Source organism: Glycine soja, chromosome 5, assembly GCF_004193775.1.
Source record: "Glycine soja cultivar W05 chromosome 5, ASM419377v2, whole genome shotgun sequence".
NCBI lineage: Eukaryota > Viridiplantae > Streptophyta > Magnoliopsida > Fabales > Fabaceae > Glycine > Glycine soja.
Window position 1 is genome coordinate 39,692,150 of NC_041006.1, and position 22,076 is coordinate 39,714,225.

Consider the following 22,076-nt stretch of genomic DNA (forward strand, 5'->3'; position numbering starts at 1 on the left):
ATGAAATAACAGTATAAAAAATACTTTCTCTGGAGTATTTAGAAGAATTTCAAAGAATAACGTACTTTACTTTGTTAGTTGAAATTTATATGAATCTTAATTTTTATTTTTTTTAGAATATGGATCCTAATTACCATTACTGTTTTTTTTTAAAGATAAAAAGATAAAATTCATAAGCACCAGCAGTGGTACAAGTAAAATCACAGTGGCCAAAACCATGATATTATCCTAATTATTATTGTTTTTTTGGAAGAAAATGATTATTTATCCTATTTTATAATATTATCCTAAAAAGTTTATCCTATTCGAACTTAATACAATGATTATTAGTGTGTTTGAATCAGATTTTGTGATTCATGTTTTCCTACATTTTTACGTTCAAAACTCTCAGACGATGCTAAAACAAATCTTTTTTTCCTTCAATTTAATTAAAGTTGAAGCCAGCAAACGTAAATCCAAACAGGGTCGGGATAATATCTTTCTGTGAATCTAAATACAGTCTAAAGTTTAGACGAGGGACGTGAATTGGCTTCTGCGTTGAAATATATCATTTCATAACTAACAATTAGAAACTCTAAAGATCAGGTAAATGTATAAACAAATGTGGTTGATCTACTCAAATTGAATTACGTTTAACGTAGTTGAACAGGAATACAAACACACCCTAAGCACCTTAATTAACTTGGTCCGGTACACGTGTTCATTATCATTTTGCTCTGGAATATACTGTTTGAAAGACTAGTTAATCATCTGACTATATTGATTTTGAATGTGACAACACACAACAGGTTAAGCTCACCTTGTATTGCGTGTGCTAATAAGAACAAGGTTTTTACTGTATATAGCTGGTTGGTTTTTGGATCAAAATTTAGAATTTCAAAAACAATTATCACTATCTTTTAGGCTCCATGCTCCTCAGTAACTGACACAACACGCAGATTAATAAACAAGAAGGCATAAAACTCTACTCTCAATCGTTTGCATAAAATAATACTAAATCTTTCTTCGAGTTTTTTCTCCGTTCATTTCAAGCCAATTGTACCGGTTAAAATTTAAAAAACATATGATAAAGATTTTAACATTAAAATTAACACCTCTGACTCTCTTACAATCACTTCAATTATTGAAAAATTAATATATATACAGAGGTAATTGAAGTGATTGTAATAGAGTAAGTAAATTTTCATTTTCAATTACCTTGCTTTCTCATTTTCAAGTACATTTCCCTTCAAATTTAAAAATAATTAAACTTTGGACTCCTACATTTTCAAAGAGCACATTTTGGAATTAAGTAATATTGGGCTCAATTTATTTAATTTCCTTGAAAAGGTGGGACCAATAGAATTTTGAAGAGAAAAAAAATTAAAGGTGGGACAAATATAATTTTAATGAAGAAAACTTTGAAAAAAATTAGTTTTAGGAATTTTTTTTGTTTCCGTCTCATTTTCCTTCCTTACTTTAGATCCCATTATCAGGGAAGTTACAGATAAAAATTAGTAAGTTTGATCTCAATGCATTGATAGTGAAACAATTTTACTAGCTGATTTAATCAAAATTATTATTTGAATCATTTTAAGATAATTATTTTTAAATTCAATACCTATAATAAATGATGAATTTTATTGGATGATCGTATAAAATTTACATAATTATCTTTTTCTTAAAAAAATTAATTTCAAACTAATTTTTAGGTTTAAAAAATTATAAAATTGGGACATTTAATTTACAGACTAATTTTTTTGGTTTAGAGAGTTTTCCGTGTTTCCAAGGCAACCAACCAAAAAGTAATCCACCAAAAAGAGGCAACTAAAAAGTTTGGACGTGTAGCATTTTCCATTTACTAAGATTCGGAAGTGTCAACAAAATATCCAAAAACACGCAAGTGAACATTGAAGAGGAAATTCTAGTGTAAATAAGATCTATATGGATTGTGAAAATTGAAACAATCAACATCAGGCATGTTATCATTTTGAATATAAAATAATTATGTAAAATAAGAATCTTCATAATTATTTAATATAAAATTATCTATTATTAATTGATAAGGCTTACACTTTTTAGACAAATTTTACACGTCCTATTAAAGGCTACATTTTAATTTTACCTAGACTCCGTTTTCATCGAGCATGTACGTAGTAGTTTATGAACTATATATATGGTTGGTGTTTTGATTAATTTGCAAAAGAAATCCCTATCAGCTGGCTTGGGCACAATAATATTCCTCATAACAACATTCATCAAGAATAGTCATCAATTAGGCGTATGTGTCTTTTTTGTTAAAAAAATAATAAAATGCACTTACATATATAATAGATCATGCATCCATATGACAAAAAAAGGAACCTGAACAACACCATTGAGTAACGCATGTCTATATATACAAATTAGTTGGACCTTGTTATGATATTTAATTTACCAAAGTAATATTTTAATTAATTATGAACTTTTATCATATCTAGAAAAAAAAAATCAAAGTCTAGTAAAATTATACTTAAGATTTTACTCCAAGTTTGCAAAATAAATAAATAAGGTTCAATATGTTAGTAAGTTTAGACCTTTTTCATCTTCCAAACAATATCATAAGCCAGTTAACTTAATTATGAGCATAAGCCATTTGCTGTGCTCTACCAATGACTTATGTATCATTCACAAATTTAATGGCCACTTTAGTCCGGGTTGATATGGTGAAAGATATGTCTAGTCTAGTATCATAATTTATTTATTTTCCTGAGAACAAGATATATCTGTAGCCGAAAATTATAAAATTAATCTTCTGAAACATAGAGATCACCTAAGTAGGTTTGATCTCTTCAAACAAAGTCTTTGTCATACACTCAATCTAATATCATAATTATAACAGAAGAGTATTTCCCCACCTCTAGTCTTTAACTAAATTCTCTGTTCAATCATTCAAAGAGTCAAGACAACTACTTCTGGCTTTTTGTCTTCTGACTTAGTGAGTTTTATGTTCAGTTTTAGTTTTTAGAGTGCCTGCCATGTGGTTTATGTCTTATGCTGTATCTCTTGTTGGCCCTTGAGGCTCCTTTGTTCTCTGTCTTTTTATGTGTTGAGGACCTCAAATATGTGACCAACTAGTTTAAGTGCCTCCAGCATTCAGTTGGGTACTAATCCCATCAATGGAGGATTTGGGAGACATTCTTCACACATCGAATGGTTCATTCGTACTCCTAATATTGAAATTACCAGAATCATTATTTATAACTAGACTAGAAGAGTAAATAATAAATATTGCTACAATTGCAAGTAGTAGAGCTCAATGGGGATATTAATTGTCATGTGATTTTTTTGATGGATTCTTTAATTATTCATATCCACAATTTTATATTGGATTGATTTAATTTAATAAATGATACATTTTACCCTCCAAGAATTTATTTAACTAACCTCCAAAGTAAGGATTATGAAAGGTGTATATAGTTTCCAACTTTTTTTCGTACAACTACAGTCATACTAATTCACATAAGTTATATGTTTCACTAAGCTACAAAATACAGCATGCATTAATCTGGAACATTTTCTTGTTCTTGGGATTTAGATCGGATCCTGTGTCGAAGCTAAATCATAGTGTATTATATGCAGGGTCGCATCGAAAAGTATTGATAGAAGCATAAAACTGTTCTCAGCAAAGACAAAAAGAAGAGGCCACGGCATCTTCTCATCAGTGAAGGAGAAGGTAAAAATGGACATATAGTGATTTAATCCATCAGCTTATAATAAGCAAACATCCTTATTCCTTAACTAATATAAAATATAAAAAAAATGCATATCATAAAGTCACTGGAATGAATTGGACGTTTGTGGTGCAGATTTTTTTGTTGTGTGGTGAGGAGAGTGGGGTTTTGAATAATTGAACAGTGAAAGGGAAGAGATTCACGGGCAAGCAAAGAGTATTTTTTTATATTAAATTTCTTTTGTTTATTAAACTTGACTTTGTTTCTCATTATTAATTATTAATCCACGTAGTAAAAACACTACTAATGTAGTAATGTGATAATGTGGTAATGAGTTGTTGTAGGTGGAGCAAGTGCCAAGCGAGAGAGAGAGAGATACAGGGTGTACCTAATTGACCACAGAAAGAGTTCACGGGTGCTTCAGCTTCCTCCATGACACTGAATTAGATATTTGAGTCCAGACAAGTTTCTTGAATAAACAAATAAAGTAAAATGAATTTTTATAACACACTAAAAAAATCCGGGAGTAAAAAGAAAAAATCTTGCAGCCTAGTGATGAACCAACCACACAACTTCATCAGTACTCATAATTTATTTCAACATTTTGTGTGGATTTGCATTCTTATCTAAAAATGAACTCCTTTTCTTAAGATGTTCAAACAAGTAATTTATTGGCTAACCAAGCTTGATTATAATTTGTTGGGAATAATGTCCTGGTTTGCTTAATATGTAACAATGTCATAGATTAGGCTTTCACCCAATTCCGTGGAGCAATAACAGAATTAGTTATCTATCAATAAATGGAGATACAATCACATTAAATTCAACAAATTCTTATGTTTTTTAAGCAATCACATGACCCCATCAAATTTCACATAGGGATTGGTTGGTTTTGGAGCAATTTGAATAGAGAACGATATTTTTTTCTTGATTTATTAATTAGACAGATAAGATGATCTCATGATCATATACATTTCGTGAGAATGGTTTTTATAAGTATGCTCAAGATAGAATTCGAGAAACCTGTGCATGGCAGAAGATAATTGTATTTTTTTATCAATCAGCCAACAACAAAGAAGATAATTGCATGTAGTTAATTCTTTGCAATTGCTTGAACTTCAAGACAAAGATGAAAATCGGTGAGCTTATCAAATTACATAGTTATGTTGATTTTGATTCGTTGTGGACCATTGTGAAATTTCAGCCACAAACTTGAGAACCCAAGGGACCACCACTTTGGTAATTCCCAAATCCTAGAGTCCTTTCACGTAACTCCAAATGTGTGCTTAGTGTTTTTTCAATAATTCCATCATTAGCCCTTCGTAGTCTTTGTTCCAAAAATATCTGTACTGTGATCAATCCTCATAAAATACACGAATATTTTCCGTACGTATCTCTGCTATACTCAATATCGTTCTTAATTTTGTAAGAACTTAATTTGATCAAGACAGAAAAGACAAATATAGAGAGGTAGATGGAACCGCGGAAAAAGGGAAATTGACCTTTGTGTATACATATCACTGTTAACAAATAACAAGTTTCCATTATTGCATGAATTGGATTAATCATTTAATCCTTGTATAAGTAGGGGACAGTAGATTTAAAAGATAAAAAAATGATTTGCAAACATCTTGATGCAGGTAAAATAGTATTATTATGTAATAAACGGTAGAAGAAACTGAATTGTCATAAATAATATTCTGTCGAGCACGTTGATGAACGAATCGATTATGCACCAAATGACCAAAACCATTTACAGTGCTGATTTAGCATCCTTCGTTTTGCAGTTACTATTGGCAATTGGCAACGCCACGGAAGTTAAGCTATGTTTAGTGTATAGCTGTATATTAAACAATAAACAATGATAAACCGGAATGATTCACGTGAATTATTCAATGTTCCACGTCTGAGCCTCAGGTAAACGTTAGGACACTCAATTTGGTGCGATAATCAACATAGTATTAATATATTAATTCTTATGACAATCGGGATATAATATGAAATTATTCCAACTTAATAAGTAGTTTTATCTGAGTCAAATGGGATTATTTCTCGTAAAGAATATATTAATTCTTATTAAATATATATTATATTCAATAACACTTGTAACGGATTGACATATACTATTATATTTATATTGTTGAGTTGTTATATCTAAATTATTAGTTGTATTAAATTTATATACGAGCATCTCTGTGTCCAAATATGTAAAATTGGTGGAGAAATAGCAAGAAGTGCACGTGAACTTTATATACAAAGTTCGAGGACCTGAGTGTCTTTGCAGCTAAGTCCCTTGGAGCCACACATTGTTTTACTGTCAGTAGCTGAGTCCAAAACCATTGATTTAAAAAAGAATATAGAACAGAGAGGAAGAGAGACAAATGGGTTTGGGAATGAGAAGAGAGTAGAAACAACCGAGAGAAACACATAGAAAAAGGAGGCATAGCCAACCTATTCAAACCATGATGCAAGGCTGTGAGGTTGATGCCATTGGCATAAACTACACGATCCACACACACAAATCGGAGCACCCTTTTAAAATCTTCAGCAACAAATCTGCACATCTTGACACTGAACAAGATGGTAAAGAGCCAGAAGAGGAAGCAGAAGTTGAACAAAGTTGCAGTGGAGTAAGGCATGTGCTGAAGAATGTGAGTTTCCAAGCCAAGCCATGGGAGATCCTAGCAATTGTTGGGCCAAGTGGAGCTGGCAAATCATCACTGCTTGAGATTCTTGCTGGTAAACACAGCCCTCAAAGTGGAACTGTGTTTCTGAACCACAAGCCTGTAGACAAAGCTCAGTTCAGGAAGCTTTCAGGGTATGTTACACAAAAGGACACTTTGTTTCCTTTACTTACAGTTGAAGAAACCCTCATGTTTAGTGCAAAGCTGAGGCTGAAGCTTTCTCAAGAGCAACTTTGCTCCAGGGTCAAGTCACTGATTCAGGAGCTTGGACTTGACAATGTTGCTGGCACTAGAATTGGTGATGATAGGGTCCGAGGCATATCTGGTGGTGAGAGGCGCAGAGTCTCCATTGGTGTTGAAGTCATTCATGATCCAAAAGTGCTGATTCTTGATGAACCAACTTCAGGGCTTGACAGTACTTCAGCTTTGCAAATAATTGACATGCTTAAGGTCATGGCTGACACAAGAGGGAGAACCATAATCCTTAGTATTCACCAACCCGGGTTCAGAATAGTGAAGCTGTTCAATTCATTGTTGCTGTTGGCCAATGGAAGTGTTTTGCACCACGGAACAGCTGATTTGCTTAGTGTGAATCTAAGGCTGATGGGTCTGGAGCTTCCTCTTCATGTCAATGTAGTTGAATTTGCCATTGAGTCCATTGATACCATTCAGCAGCAACAGAAATGTGTGCCAGTTCAGGTAGAAACTCCAAGGCAACTGCCAGGGACAATACAACAGAAGAAAGGTGGTGATGGTGAAGCAGGTGAGGGTAGGAATGGTAAGCTCACTTTGCAACAGCTCTTTCAGCAATCCAAGGTAATTGATGAACAAACCATGTATGCTGGAATGGATTTCACTAGTGAGTTTGCTAATTCTAGATTGAGAGAAACTATGATTCTCAGTCATAGGTTCTCCATGAACATATTCCGTACAAAAGAGCTATTTGCATGCAGGACAGTTCAGATGCTGGTTTCTGGGCTGGTTGTGGGGTCCATCTTTTGTAACCTTAAGGATGATCTAGAGGGAGCTTTTGAAAGGGTGGGTCTATTTGCTTTCATATTAACGTTTTTATTGTCAAGCAGCATAGAAGCTCTACCAATTTTTCTGCAAGAAAGGGAGATTCTAATGAAGGAGACATCTTGTGGAAGCTATCGTGTGTCATCCTATGCTATTGCAAATGGCCTAGTTTACTTGCCATTTCTTCTCATCCTAGCCATTTTGTTCTCAATGCCCTTGTACTGGCTTGTAGGGCTCAACCGGAACTTCTTGGCTTTTTTGCACTTTCTGTTGCTGATATGGCTGATTCTTTACACGGCCAATTCAGTTGTGGTGTGTTTCAGTGCTCTGGTGCCTAATTTTATTGTTGGGAACTCAGTGATTGCTGGTGTTATAGGGTCATTCTTCTTATTCTCTGGATACTTCATATCAAAACAGGAAATTCCAAATTACTGGATTTTCATGCATTATATATCCTTGTTTAAGTATCCCTTTGAAGGGTTCCTGATCAATGAGTTCTCCAACTCGGGGAAGTGCTTGGAATACATGTTTGGGGCATGTATAAAGAGCGGAGAGGATGTGCTTAAAGAAGAAGGGTACGGGGGAGAGAGTAATAGATGGAAGAATGTTGGGGTCACTGTGTGCTTCATCTTGGTTTACAGGTTCATTTCTTATGTTATTCTTAGATACAGATGTTCCCAGAGGGGATTTGGCAGGGTTGTCACCAACTAAATGTCTATGGTGACTCTCCCTCTCTCTCTCTCTCTCTGATTCACGTGTCTTGGATGTTTCTGATAGCAACCAATGAAGATATTCTCAACAAAAAATAGCATAAAGAATTATAGGTTCGGTGAGTGCCAACAAATTGTACTAACACGATATTATGTTGGTTTTTGCTTTACATGATTACTTAATTCACAACATTGTCTTTCTCTTCTCATCTAGATTCCTTCTTCCCACATTTTATATCATCTATGGCTTGGCCAATGCAACTGGCTTAGTCCTAAAATAAGAACAATGAAAATGGGATTATGCAATAACTAAACAGCCACGGCAAGTTTGCTTAGCAGGCCCTCAGCCAAAATTAAAGGTTGCTTAGCAGGCTTAATTTCCATTACACTCTATTGGGAATGAATGAACTGAGTTTTATGCTAAATTATTGACCATTTACAACAGTATGGCGTATAAGCAACTGGCAAACACTGCGTGAAATATTCTCTATTCACTTGTCCCAGTATTCCTGTTTTGTAAAATTCACGAATGCTAATGCCTAATACAGAAGATGCATCCGTTCTGTAAAGTAGCACTTAAGCTGTTTTGACCTATTATCAATAACAATGGATCACGTGTTTAACCATCAGAAGATTTCATTCCAGGTTCCGCAGCTAAGCTGAGCAAAGTACACTACTTCTAAACCACAAGTTTGGTGGACTACTTATCATGAATTTCTGGCCTTTACCCAAATTTTAAGGAGAAAAAAAAAATTCACAGGACAGATATCTAAAAGCACAAACCAAAAAGATTATGCATGTATTAATAGTTGCAATATGTACAAGCACATCCACTGTAATGTAAGATTAGTCTAGATTAAGTGGTCGTGATCATCAAGTGGCACATAACTAACAATCTTATCTTGTCTGTGAACACTCTCACAAGTAAATGCATTTTCTTCTTTCGATGGTGTCTTTCACTTTTCACCATGAAAAGTTGAAAACATACACTGACACGATCCCTATGGCCCAGTCTTTTTCCTCCCATCACATTTCCCCCATCTACCAAGCCCAGCAAAAATTTCTGAAATTCAATGGAATGCTACTTTCGTTACTTATCCTTTCGCTTTCTACTGAGCAACTGGTTTGAATGAGAACTGAATTACATAACTCATTCATCACTATCATGTAAGAGGGCCCCTCTTATTCTAGTCCTGTGGAAAAAAGGGTGAATGAAGTATACTATGATGATAACAGTATGCAGTAATACCAGAACCAAGGTTAATAAGCTAGTAAGAAAACTTGCCTGCGATAAGCTGGCACCTTACGATTCTTGACTTTTGTAGCACCTGTATCCCGAGCTGCTTGCTTATCTGCATGGCATCAGGAAGGTGAAAAACAAAAATTTCATTAACGCTTGAAGGAATAAAATCCAAGAGATGGTTAAAAGTCTTGTTTTAAGTTAAAACAAGCCAAAAAGCACTTTGCAATGCAAGCAACAGTAAAATATAACCAGAAGCTTCCAAACATATTCCAGAATATTCAAAGTGGGGCTAGAAGTTGCATTTCTTCTCTTAAAGAAAATAGATCCAAGAAGACTGTTACCGTTTTCCTAGCAGGAGAAATAGTTAAATAACTACTGAAAAATGGACAGACCTGATAATTCAAAAAAATTACTTAGTCAGCCTTGAGACATTTTACTCACAAGCTCACCATGTATACCATAGTACCACAGAGAAGTTGGTAAAACCTTCAACCGAGATAATTTTGGAACTACTTTATCAGCAAAAGACCGACCCTTCAGAATGACAGAGTACATAACACACCTGGAGAGTTTTGCAATCCATCAGTAGAAACGCCATTCTCTGAGTTGCTAATCTTTTGAAACTTTTGTCGCTGTTCCAGTTGTATGGCTTCATTTCTTTCCTGATAGGTATAGAAAGAGTGTTCATATTAGCTTACAATGATAAAGAGCGAGAACCTAATTATATTAACTTATTACTAGCAGCAAATGGATGGAAGTTAAGACTTTCATCCCGGACACCTAAGAATAACAAATTTATCTAATTATAATCAATTTTTGATGTTAAATAGAAGGTGAAATATAGCCAAAGTTATCCATATAAATCATTCAGGCATAATTGCATTTTGAACAAGGAAAAAACCACGATAGCCTATGAAAACAAGAAAGGAATCATGTGCAGTGATAGGGAGCTGCAATCTCCTACTAGGAGGGTAGGGTGCATAATAGGAGAAATAAGAAACAGTCAAACAGAGGATTAGACCCCTGTGTAACTGCAATAGTTGTCAATTGCTAACTAACTACAGCTAGTTAGAATTAGAAGTAGAGTTAAGGAGCATAAAAAGGGAAGGAAGAGCATTAAAAGGCTGACTAGGCAGTAGGCAATTTTGAGAAGAGGAGAGTTCAGGCCTCTTGAATACCTTTTTTTTTTTCTTTCGTTTAATTTCAATAAAAAAGACATCAATTTTCTTCTTTTTCTTCATCTCTTGACCAGTTCCTATTATACTAATATACTGCATAATTTGGAAGACCTTAAGAATATATTGATGAATCCCCCACTAAGAATGAAAACCCTATAATATTCAGCCATTATTAATGACATTCAGAAGTATCTGATATAACTTTGACACTGCATAAAGTAGGAACGCAAAATCAATTCCTAGCAATGCCAACCAAAAAACATAATCAGAGAAATCAACCAGAAAAATTTTAATATATAGCCTATGCGGTATTAGTTCAACTCAATTTGACTATTGTACCTTTTCAGCTGCTAACATGTTTGTCCGAGCAGAGTGCTCTCGCTCTGAAAGCACAACAAAAGTAACAATGAATTCCAGAGTAAGGGTTATATAGGTCCAGTCTAAGTTTACATACAAGTTCCCAACATCTTTGGAAAGCAAATCTAGATACATGAGTTACACTATCTGATAGCCGATAGCTATGATACAGACGAATGTGTGTGCATTTGCATGCTACAGAAAATTCAAACCATTCCCATCATGAGCATGGCCAATCAAATTATCAATACCGGAGAAGTGACATAGTCCTACTAATTTATCAGAGATTAAGGGCAATGGCAAGCTTTTTTAAAAACATTGACTACTTTTTTAAAAGTCAAAGCAACTTGTATCTTCCAATTACCACTAAATAATCCAATCTTTTTACCAAATAAAAAAAATGAATTACAAGGATAAGTTGCATGATACAACCAGGAAACAAGGAAAGATAACCTGTGTTCATCTAACAAATTACAACAATAGTTGGTCCAGTGATCAAGAGTAAATTTCAGAATGACAACTAATGCAACTAAAATGTCATTTTTTTTTACAACTTTCAATGCAAAAATTCAGCATAATCTATTTATCATTTATATACATTATTAGAAAGAACCAAACAAAAGTAAGACCCAAGATTCAAAAGATTGATGCAAAATGAAAGGGATGGCCACACCTTTTTCAAGAGAACACTCTGTGCTTTTGATTTCAAATGCCTCAAAGAGGCTCGAACAAAAATTTAACTTAACCTCCATAGCAGCGGAGTCCATAAGTTTGGTGAGAGGAATGGTGATCAAAGGCATCCCTTTTGATTTCTGAGCTACTAATTTCACATGACTAACACCTGAAAACAGAGAGCACTGACAAATCAGTATGCTTCCCTAAAATGACTCCTAAGAAAAATAATGGCATGGCATTCTTTATTACGTGCATAAGAGAACTTCTAAATTAAAACATAAAAAGATAGTATATAAATGTAATCTTAGAAGTACTAAAATGTAACTCTTTAAATATTTGTCAATATCTAAATTGGAAAAGAAAGATTAAAAAATAGTAACTGGTTACTGAAACAGGACAACAAAAAATCGCAATAGAAAGACAACAACCCCATTTCAACATGCTGCTACTATCATCATCAATCAGTTACTATCTTCTCAAACACCTTTGAGGGCTCTGTGCTCTCATAAACAACGGCATTAGCAGGAAAACAAAATGAATCTGGAGATACCGGGATTAAAAGATATCAAAACCAAGAAAATTGTATCAAGTCACTCAATTATTTCAACTTAGGCAGTAAACTTTATAGTAATCCAGCGTATAGCGTATGATATTTTCTATTTTAAAATTTTGAAAGGAAGGAAGCAAAGAGTAGAAGTAAGTACCATCAGAATTTGAATCTGGCTCTAGAACCAGCTTAAGATCTTGTGACTTGAGGGATGTTAGAAAATAATCGGCAAAGTCTGACCAAGAGCCCCCTATACCAACAATATCCCTCTGCAAAAAAGGGAAACAGATATTATTATAAACAAAAATCATAAAATTAATGTTCTTGAACAGAGAATAATAATAATGCTGACAATGTCCTCAAGCATGGAGAGCGAAAGACGAGTTTCCCAGGCATCGTAGATATTGGTGACATGAATTACAAGGTGAGAAGAATCAGGGGCATAGGCATGAAGGAAAAAGGGACACGAGGAAGAACAACTTTCAGAATCCCACTTCACTTTGGGTTTACTGAAGATAGGATCAAAGTCTTCAAACGCCATTCCAACTCAAGATTGAACCAATCCAATATTCCCTGCCTCTCATGACCTAAACCACATTCCAGATTTTTTATCTCTAAATTATTTAAGTACTAAATTTCTAAACGTTCCTATTAGGTTTTCTAATTTTCAAGATATTTTAATCAGATCATTTTTAGAATTTTTATGATATATACACTATTTTACATTTGTTCAAATATGTATATATTTTTTAATTTTTATAATTTATTTTATGTCAATGTGGATGATAGTCTACGGCATAAATAAAATTTTATTTAGTATGATAATTAAGATCATCCATAAGCTCCAAACCTTCCCACAGTTTATTTTAGACTCATAATGTTCGACTTATTTTTTTCTTTACTTTGTGTATAATGTTGTTTCTATAATCAATTCAATCTAATGTTTTATCTTTGAATAGACTCTTTTCGTATCTTTTTTAACCATTTCAATGTCACCATAGGTGGAGAAATGTACTTAAACTTAATTTCTTTTAGGTTCATAGATAAAGATGAAGAAGAAAAGGAGATGCAAAAAAGTCACTATATTAAATAACCCTCTGAAATCATGATAATTTTGCTGCTGCAGCCATTTGAATCACTATATTAAATGTATTAATATTGCATCTTTAAAGAGCTAAGTAGAAAGAGGTCAAAAAAAGATTCAATCTTGGCGTATCAATAAATAATTGTTTGTTGGCAAAGTCTATGAATACAAGTTGTTAAAAGGAAGCGGCTTCTTACTCTTCATAAAGTTGCTTTTTTGAACAAGTTTATCCTTTATGTTCAAATGAAACTGAGTAAAATGTTCATTTGTTCTTTTCTTGCAGGAAATCTCTTCAAGTTTGGGGTCACATCCGTGATTTGGTTTTTTTCCTTCTTTACAGCGCAGTACTGACTCTTTAACTGCGGCGTATGTTCCGTTTATTATTGTATCATTTTGGGTTTAATATAATTTAAATTTTTCCCAAAAAAATGTGTTGATATTGCATGTGGTGGCTTGCTTCTCTTCTTCCATGCTAAGTCACGTTCAAGGCTTGCTTGCTTCATAAGATTGAATTTCCCATTCGTGGAAAGCTTCCTTTTAGATATTATCCCATAAGTTGTTTCTTAGGAATCATACATGGATATCCATATTTTTTTTATTTTTCTTTATCTTTTTATATGTCAAATCACATTATTTATAAAACTTATACTTATTTCACTTTTATTTTACTCTCATTACATGTTCATTTATATTTTTTCTTCTTTTTTACTCATTCAAAAATAAAAGAAAATTAATTTTAAACAGAAAAAACGCTTAAGACAGTTAATCTGGTGTTCTTCATCTTGTGTTACTCTTAATGAAAAAATAATTAAAATAGTTTCCTCTAAAATTTAGATAATGATAAATGTTGCTGATATATATATATATATATATATATATATATATATATATATATATATATATATATATATATATATATATATCAGTTTTTTTTCTCTATTCTCACGTGTTATGCGAATTTTAAAAACATTATTTATAAATCAATTTTTCTATTTACATATCAACCAGATCTAACTCAATTAGTTGATTAATTACTCCCTGAATTATTCTAAACTCACATAACCACACGATTAATGTATAATTCTTGTTAGTTGTTACCCTCAAATGTTGTCAAAATTGTTAAAGTTTATATATTAGCCAATTTTTGGTCTTCGACATTTTTTTTAATTTTTTTTTAATTTTTGATAAATTAGCATATTTTGTATTTGTTCTCGGATAAAAAAAATTAATTGTTATTTATCTTTTAAAACAAATAATAACAAATGAAAATTCTATTATTAGAGTAAAAATAAAATAAAAAATAAAAACATGTGGACATTATCACGCTCCTCACATCAATTGAGTTAAAGTTGCTACAGACGGATCAGTTAACATGCTTTTAATTTTATTCAAAATGATCATTCATATTTTTAAAAAAAAATTTAAGAGAATATTTTATCAAAAAAAGTTTTAAATAGTATTTTATTTTTTTTAAATCTTCAACTTAGTCCTTTTTTAATGGCCAACTCAATGTATTTTTAATGGCCAACTTAATCGTTAAATGAAGGACTAAAATGATTTTGTTTGTAAATGTTAGAAACTAAAATGAAGCTTTTAAAATATAAATGATTAAATTGAACAAAAATTAAAATATAAAAGGCCAAATATGTAATTTAAGTTTTAACCTATTTTGTATAGTTTAGTGTCTCATTTTTTAAGAACTTTAATTTAGTTCTACGCGTTTCTAAAGTAATTCAAAATAACTTTTTCATTGATATATATATTTAATGTTATTAATAATTTTAAAATATTAACGGTTAATAGTCATTACAAAATATATATTTTTTTAATATCATCATAAACAATTTTTAACCGTCGCTTTAATATTTAAAAATTAAAAAACACAAGCACAAACAAGAAGAAACGCAACCTCACAATCACTCACGTCCGAGAATATTAAGATATTCACGTTCAAACAAAATCCAAACACAAAAACAAGAAAGCAAGGAGCTAATTAAAGGGGGGGAAAGTGCATCTATAACTAATTATTATTAGGAACAACATGAGCTATAAATAATATTTGATAAAATATCGTAAAAACATATTAACAATATTTATTCATATTTAATGACATTTTTTTAAATGTTGTCAAAATGTTTAACAGTTAGGAAAAAAATGTTATTAAAGGTTATGGGCCGGGTGTGGTTGTGAATTATTATTAAAAAAAACTTGCATAAGTTTTTTTGTTTGTTACAAAAACCTTGTATAAGTTCCTAATTACATATAAATCCATAAAAGAATTCACGCACTCCCATCTGAACATTAGAAAGTGTAAAAATAGTAGTGATTAATGTATCTAAAAACTAGAAATATACACGTAAATTAAATGTTTTATAGTAGTGAATGTATCTAAAAACTAGAAATATACACGTACACAACGTATATTATACATTTATACACACACACGTACAGTTGTACATGAAATTACCATAAATAAGTATCAGAAAGTTAAACAGCTAGCAAACTACAATGGTTAAGAAAGCACTATTTATTATAAATGCAAATGCATGTGATTACACAATAAAGTAGCAATGGAAAGAGTTGGGACACGTAAGAAGGCATGCATGCAAGATCTGAACATAGCTATATATTTGGAGTGATTTTTCTATTCTAGGTGCACAAGTTAGTCTTATTAATTTGCATTTGCATTGACTATTGGTGTGCGACATGTGAAGAAATAGAGAATTTTTTGGATGATATCAGAAAAAACTTGGCGCTTGATGCGGCCTCTTCTCACCTGACATCTGCCACCACACTTTTTGTTCTTCATTTTCTCTATTTTCTGCACCCTAGATTCTTATATACAATATTTATTCAGAGAAATTTGTGACTATCAACAATGTTGTTTCTAATTGGCATATATATAGTGGCTAATAATTCCAAGTCGGGTGAGATATTTTTCAGCACATGCAATAGTTGCTACAGAAGTGTTCATTTAAGCAGGACTACTTGTGTTGTTATCTTGACCCTAATGTGCGTTCAAAGTTAGACTATTATGAAAATTGATAAGTCATCTACAAATGCATCTCCCAAGGCCGATACACATCACCGTACGGCTAATACACATAAAAAAAATGAGCCTAAATGTGGTCATATAACAAAAGTAGGAAATGTAAATATGATATATGCGATAGAGAAAAGATATAGAAAAGAACAATAAGTGTTAATTAAGTGTTTGATATATCATTATTATTCTGATAAAAAATTATGTAAATATAAAGTAAGATAAACATTGATCATGACAATTATTTTAATAATTTTTTTGTTGTTCAAAGGAAAGTAAGACAAAATAAAAGGGAAGGAAATAACAATCATTATAGAAAATTAAAAATAATCATTGAAGAAAGAATTAAGGATATGATGTCCCTTTGACATATGCTAACAATAAGAGGTGCCTAATAAGTAATAACCGAGCAAAGGTTAGGGTGTGAGAGAACAAATCATGTCTTCCATTGTGGAAATCAAGTTTCGAATCGATAATAAAAAAATATTTGAACATCTTTATTCTAATCACACAATTTTTTTTTTTTAAAAAAAATACTATTATGCTTAAGAATCGATCAATAAAAGGTGCTGCTACTTCGATAGACTACTACTACACAAGAGACGGTGACAAAAGGAGACAGGAATACAATGAATTAGTCGTGTTGACTGTTTCCTAAGCACATGTTTATCAAATATATATTTTAATAACAAATTTTTAAATATTTATTCTTATACTAAAATGAAATACGTGAACGTGGAATGTGGATGTTCAAGCAGATGCACAATTTCGTGGAATTACGATTTTCAGAAGTCAAAAGTAATTAACCGTATTCAATGTATTTAGGGAGGGGATAACGTCTTCATTCCTTGATAGTCTCAATGAAAAAAATAAAAAAATTTCATCAAAGATTCTCCTGCTAAATATAATATTTTCACACATGTAAACACATTTCATATTCAAATTAAAATAGTTAATATTTAACATTTTTTAAAATGTCGATTTATTTTCTATGTGATGATTCATTTTGTTTTAATTGAGTACTATAGATAAATTTTAATTTTTATATTTATAATTTTTTCAAATAGAATATAATTACAGAGATTTTACTATGATATGTTTCAATCGGACTTATAATATATTAATAAATTGTAGGCTAATTATAGTAATACTGTATAATGCAAATTTTGTAGTATGATTTTACTATACAAATAATTAAAATAGAGTATCAAAATGAAAATAAATATATTTTATTTCATGTCAAAAGATAATATTATAAAGGAGGAAGAAGGTGAATGCTTCATAGTGAGGAACAAAATATAAATTTTACAAATATATTACCCCTCAATATACGAATAAAAAATTTAAATTTCTTCAAAAAATTAAAAATATAAATATTTATTTTTTATTAATCATTATTTTGTAACCAAAAAATCATTATTAAGTCAATAAGTTAATTATAAGAGAAAAAAATTGAACCATTAATTGCTAATGTTTGAGATACACGTTTCAAAAAAATTTAAGAGATGAACTTTAATTGGGATTCAATCTCGCATTGAAAATTAACCCTATAGTTAGTCCAACAGATCAAAATTTACAATATCTTGAAATTCTATCACGAAGTCAATAATTACAATCGTAATTATTATGGTCAAGAAAAATAATAATATCTTCCAAATAAAAAGTTGACAACCCATACATGAAATAATTAACCATATTAAGATTTCTCTAAGTGTTCCTCATAGTAACCCCCTCCTGTGGGAGCATAATTATGGCGATTTACTCAAATACAGTCTCTGTTGTATGTATTCAAAGGTAGATGACTGGTAACCCAAAAAAGGTAGATGGCTATTATTCTCAATCTCATCGTATAACTATTATTCAGAGGTGTACGAGTTCTATTTCGGACTAAACAAGAAGTTGTAATAACAATCATATCTTCAAACTCGTCTATTTTTCACAACCGTCAATTAAGCCAAGCAAAATGAATCCTATTAAAAATTCTACGTGCCTAATGGTGATGTAAAATAAAACACTGAATAGACCAAGTGGTGAATCAAATATTTACTTCATATACCCGGTAGAAATTATTTTCTAGTGTTAGTAAGCTTTAAATAAGTGACACATCATTATTCCTTTTTGGTAATTAAAACACAATTATCTATAATTAAATTAATTAAACGTATCTTATTAATGAGCTATACAAACATTTGATTATATAAAGTACTTTTAATTTACTGCTTTTAACATTTCGCAGATAACAAATATTTTCTTTTCGAATGGAAATTTATCATTTGAGCAAATATTATATCTTTTTAGGCTTTTACTAATCTTGCTGCAAATCACTAAAACCTAACTTATAATTAAGCGGATGACGGATATCAATATGAAATACATTATCATAGCTTCCATCAGGAACAAATAAGTAATTGAAATGGAACTGAGGTTTCAAATTCTTAAAAACAATAAAACAAAACAAAAACAAGGTAAGCTTTTAGTGATTCATAAAAACATATCAATTGAGCATGAATGCAAAGGGTAAAACAAACCCCACTTTTTTGGTTTACATCAAATTTCATGCCCCTATAAATGGCTTTGCAAATACATAAAAGGATGACTAAACCTCAATGATTTTCACTAAAAAGCAAGATCAAAATAAAGTAAACAATTTTCACTAGCAACTTGACTCATGCGCATCCTCAAAATTGTTGCAAATTTCATCATTTATGTATGGAAAATTATTAGGCTCCAAATAAACTGACCATTCAAATCTCATATTCCCAGAAATTTTCCATGAAAGTATTAAAAGGGTACTACATGATTAAACTCAATTAAAATTAGCTAAAGGTCACTCCCTTGCCGCTTATAATTTCACCAATGCGATAGAATTTCTCTGTTTCGCCTCTGTTCTCGAGTATTCTATTAGCTGCCTCCGGACTAACTACCAGGATCATCCCTATGCCCATATTAAAAGTCCGTCTCATCTCAGAGTCTTCTATCTTCCCAGCCTAACGTGAGAGGTTATCAATATAGTGTTATATACTTCCGTTTACACATTAAAATTTTGAAGACCAAATTAAAATATATAATTGTTGATAAGAAATTAAAAATAATTTATTTCCTGCTAAAGTATATTTATTCAGGGAACGCTAAAGAAAGATGTATTACCTCCTGAAGCCACTTAAACACTGCAGGCACTTCCCATGAACCGTCGTATATTACAGCTCCAAGGCCTTCTGGAAAAACTCGGGGTATGTTATCTGTGAAACCACCACCGGTGATGTGGGCAATTCCTTTCACCCCTCCCTTACTAACTAAGTCAAGTACCTATTTAGAAAAGACAAGAGTATGTCAAGGGAAAGAATTTAAAATATAAAAAAAGAGACTTTTTTAAGTATGTCATAAAGAATGACGAATGACCTGTTTAACATAGATAACAGTTGGGGCCATCAATGCCTCTGCAATTGTAACATCACTGCCAGGAAGTTGATCTTTCAGTGACAGACCACTTTGAGCAAGCACTCTGTTAAGATATATTAGTAAATCTCACTGAGTAACTAATAATTTAATAAAATCTTATACATTCTATACTGAAAACCAACCTTCTTACAAGAGAGAAACCATTAGAGTGAACTCCACTAGATGGAAGACCAATAATAACATCACCAGCAACAATGTTTGACCCATTGATTACAGAATCTTTCTTCACAATGCCAACTGCACAGCCACTAAGATCATACTCACCTTCTTTATAGAGACCAGGCATCTCTGCAGTCTGAGAAGCAAATAAAATCAACTATAAGTGCAAAAGGAGAAATTTAAAAAAATCATACTGATTCTGTATCGTATCTATATTTGCATGCAGCTGAACATGTGTAAGAAAGTGTATTTATTTATTACAGCGGAGAGATTGGTAGCAATATATTCGTGTACTTAATCATCTTGACAATAATGTAAGATCGCAAAAATCTAAAACAGATTGAATATGAATAAATCAAGATCCAAAAATCCATGCACCATTTAAACCAGCAAATGATGACTAGTACAGTAGTATTGTAGACATGCAATAAAACAACAAAACCAAAGAAACTGAAGAATAATTGCTATTAGGCAAGCCAAATTTGCAGTAAAACCATTCAGAACAAGGTCTTCCTAACATTTCCTTAGGTCATCCTCTATACATTTCAATTTTTTCTCAATGAAGCCTTTATTTTATTACTCTTCTCACAATACCCAGCTACCCTACAATAATCGCTGCTCCAACATTTCTCTCCCCAAACATTTGTTCCCAATCTTATCTTTTCTTGTATATATCCAATCGTCACCTAAGTACCCTCAACATCAGAGACTCACAATAAGTTTTAAAACCTGAATTCATGACAACATGACATGGCAAGACCAACGCGCATTCAATGTGATACAGTGATAAAACAAACCACAAAACATATCAATTACCTCTCCTCCTAAAAGAACACAATCAGATTGCTTACAACCATCAACAATGCCTTTTATAACCTGAAAAAGAGAACAGTAAACGAGTTGTGAGCGAAACATGAATAAGCTTTCACAATTTGCTCAAAGTTCAATCGAAGGCACACAAACACATCCATTACCTTTTCAGCAACGTCCACGTCAAGGTGCCCAGTGGCAAAGTAATCAAGGAAAAACAAAGGCTTCGCCCCCGAAGTAACAATGTCATTCACACTCATCGCAACCTAAACAGCACAAACAACAATCAAAACTCCAAAGCCAACACAAACGCAAAGTCAAAAACCACTTTCCACAAAACTTTTACCAGGTCAATCCCAATAGTATCGTGGATTCCAGTTTCGAAGGCAAGCATCACCTTCGTTCCCACGCCATCGGTACCAGCAACGAGGTACGAGTCACCTACTCAGAAAACAAGTTCAATCAAATTCCAATTATAAGTAACCGAAAAGAAAGAGGGGAAAAAAAAAGAAGTCAAACGGTACCGAGAGGGAATAAACCACCGAAGCCTCCAATCCCTGGCGCCATCTTCGCTATCCTGCGCACGAGTTCGGAGCCGGCGTCGATGTCCACGCCGGCGTCCCTGTAAGTAAGACCTTGAGTAGCTTCCGCGACTATTCTGTTGGTCTTATTCGACCTCGATACTGATGAAACGGCGCCGTAACGACCGATTGGAGTGAGAAAACTGAGGCTTGTTGTGGAAGTGCCGTTTGACTGACCGGAATTAGGTTTCGCCGATGCTGCGGCGAAACAACGCGACAGCTCTGCGCATGTTGAGAAGCTCATTTCTAGGAACGAGAGAAGAAGTATAACTACGAAAAGCGAGAGAGAGAGGAGGCGACGTGGCGGAGATGGATGGAGATGCGGTGGCGAGGGGAGGCCGGGAAAAAGCGCGCCCTAAATTTATGGGTTTATAAAAAGGAGAGAGATTCTCTTCACTCCTCAGGGAGTGTGCGAATAGAATAATTGAAACAACGTGTTTTGGTTAATGAAGGGATAAGTTCACATTAGAAAAAAATAATGAGGTGACAACGGAGTTTGATAGGTAATTTTAATATTTGGATTGGACCAACAGAATATTATCTTTGAGTTTGATAGGTAATTTTCTTAAAAATCAAAATAAGACCAACAGAAAAAGATAAAACATCAAATTAAAAGATCATTTTGATATATCTTTAGAAAATAAGACCAACAGAATATTATCTTTTAAGAAAAAAATAATCAGGTGACAACGGAGTTTGATAGGTAATTTTAATATTTAGAAAAAAATATTTATCTTTTAAGAAAATTATTTTGATTTTTATCTTATTTTGTTATTCAATCTGGTTGGTCTTTGAGTTCATTTAAGATTGATAGCGTTGTTTTTAGTATTTTTCCCT

At 32.4% G+C, this 22,076-nt stretch overlaps 3 protein-coding genes across 4 annotated transcripts; 1 reads left to right on the forward strand and 2 right to left on the reverse strand.

Moving 5' to 3' along the window:
* The first annotated feature begins 5,979 nt into the window (after positions 1-5,979).
* LOC114413232 (ABC transporter G family member 5-like) lies at positions 5,980-8,312 on the forward strand. Its single transcript, XM_028377502.1, has one exon. The coding sequence runs from the start codon at positions 6,155-6,157 to the stop codon at positions 8,102-8,104; it is 1,950 nt and encodes a 649-aa protein (XP_028233303.1). The 5' UTR covers positions 5,980-6,154; the 3' UTR covers positions 8,105-8,312.
* A 559-nt stretch (positions 8,313-8,871) lies between these two features.
* On the reverse strand, positions 8,872-12,721 carry LOC114413233. 2 transcript variants are annotated; one of them, XM_028377504.1, is made up of 7 exons: positions 12,456-12,721; positions 12,261-12,372; positions 11,555-11,722; positions 10,864-10,907; positions 9,909-10,008; positions 9,389-9,455; positions 8,872-9,296 (listed from the first exon to the last, which is right to left on the reverse strand). In XM_028377504.1, exons 1-7 carry the CDS (start codon positions 12,642-12,644, stop codon positions 9,254-9,256), a joined length of 723 nt encoding a protein of 240 aa, XP_028233305.1. In that variant the 5' UTR covers positions 12,645-12,721; the 3' UTR covers positions 8,872-9,253. The 2 variants fall into 2 exon arrangements, with proteins under 2 accessions (XP_028233305.1, XP_028233304.1); XM_028377503.1 differs by having other exon boundaries at positions 10,864-10,913; positions 12,456-12,716.
* Positions 12,722-18,748: 6,027 nt separating this feature from the next.
* On the reverse strand, positions 18,749-21,680 carry LOC114413235 (phosphoribosylformylglycinamidine cyclo-ligase, chloroplastic/mitochondrial). The gene is made up of 8 exons (XM_028377505.1): positions 21,183-21,680; positions 21,005-21,099; positions 20,823-20,924; positions 20,665-20,724; positions 19,812-19,984; positions 19,630-19,732; positions 19,378-19,536; positions 18,749-19,217 (listed from the first exon to the last, which is right to left on the reverse strand). The coding sequence occupies exons 1-8, from the start codon at positions 21,481-21,483 to the stop codon at positions 19,047-19,049; spliced, it is 1,164 nt and encodes a 387-aa protein (XP_028233306.1). The 5' UTR covers positions 21,484-21,680; the 3' UTR covers positions 18,749-19,046.
* Positions 21,681-22,076: the final 396 nt, after the last annotated feature.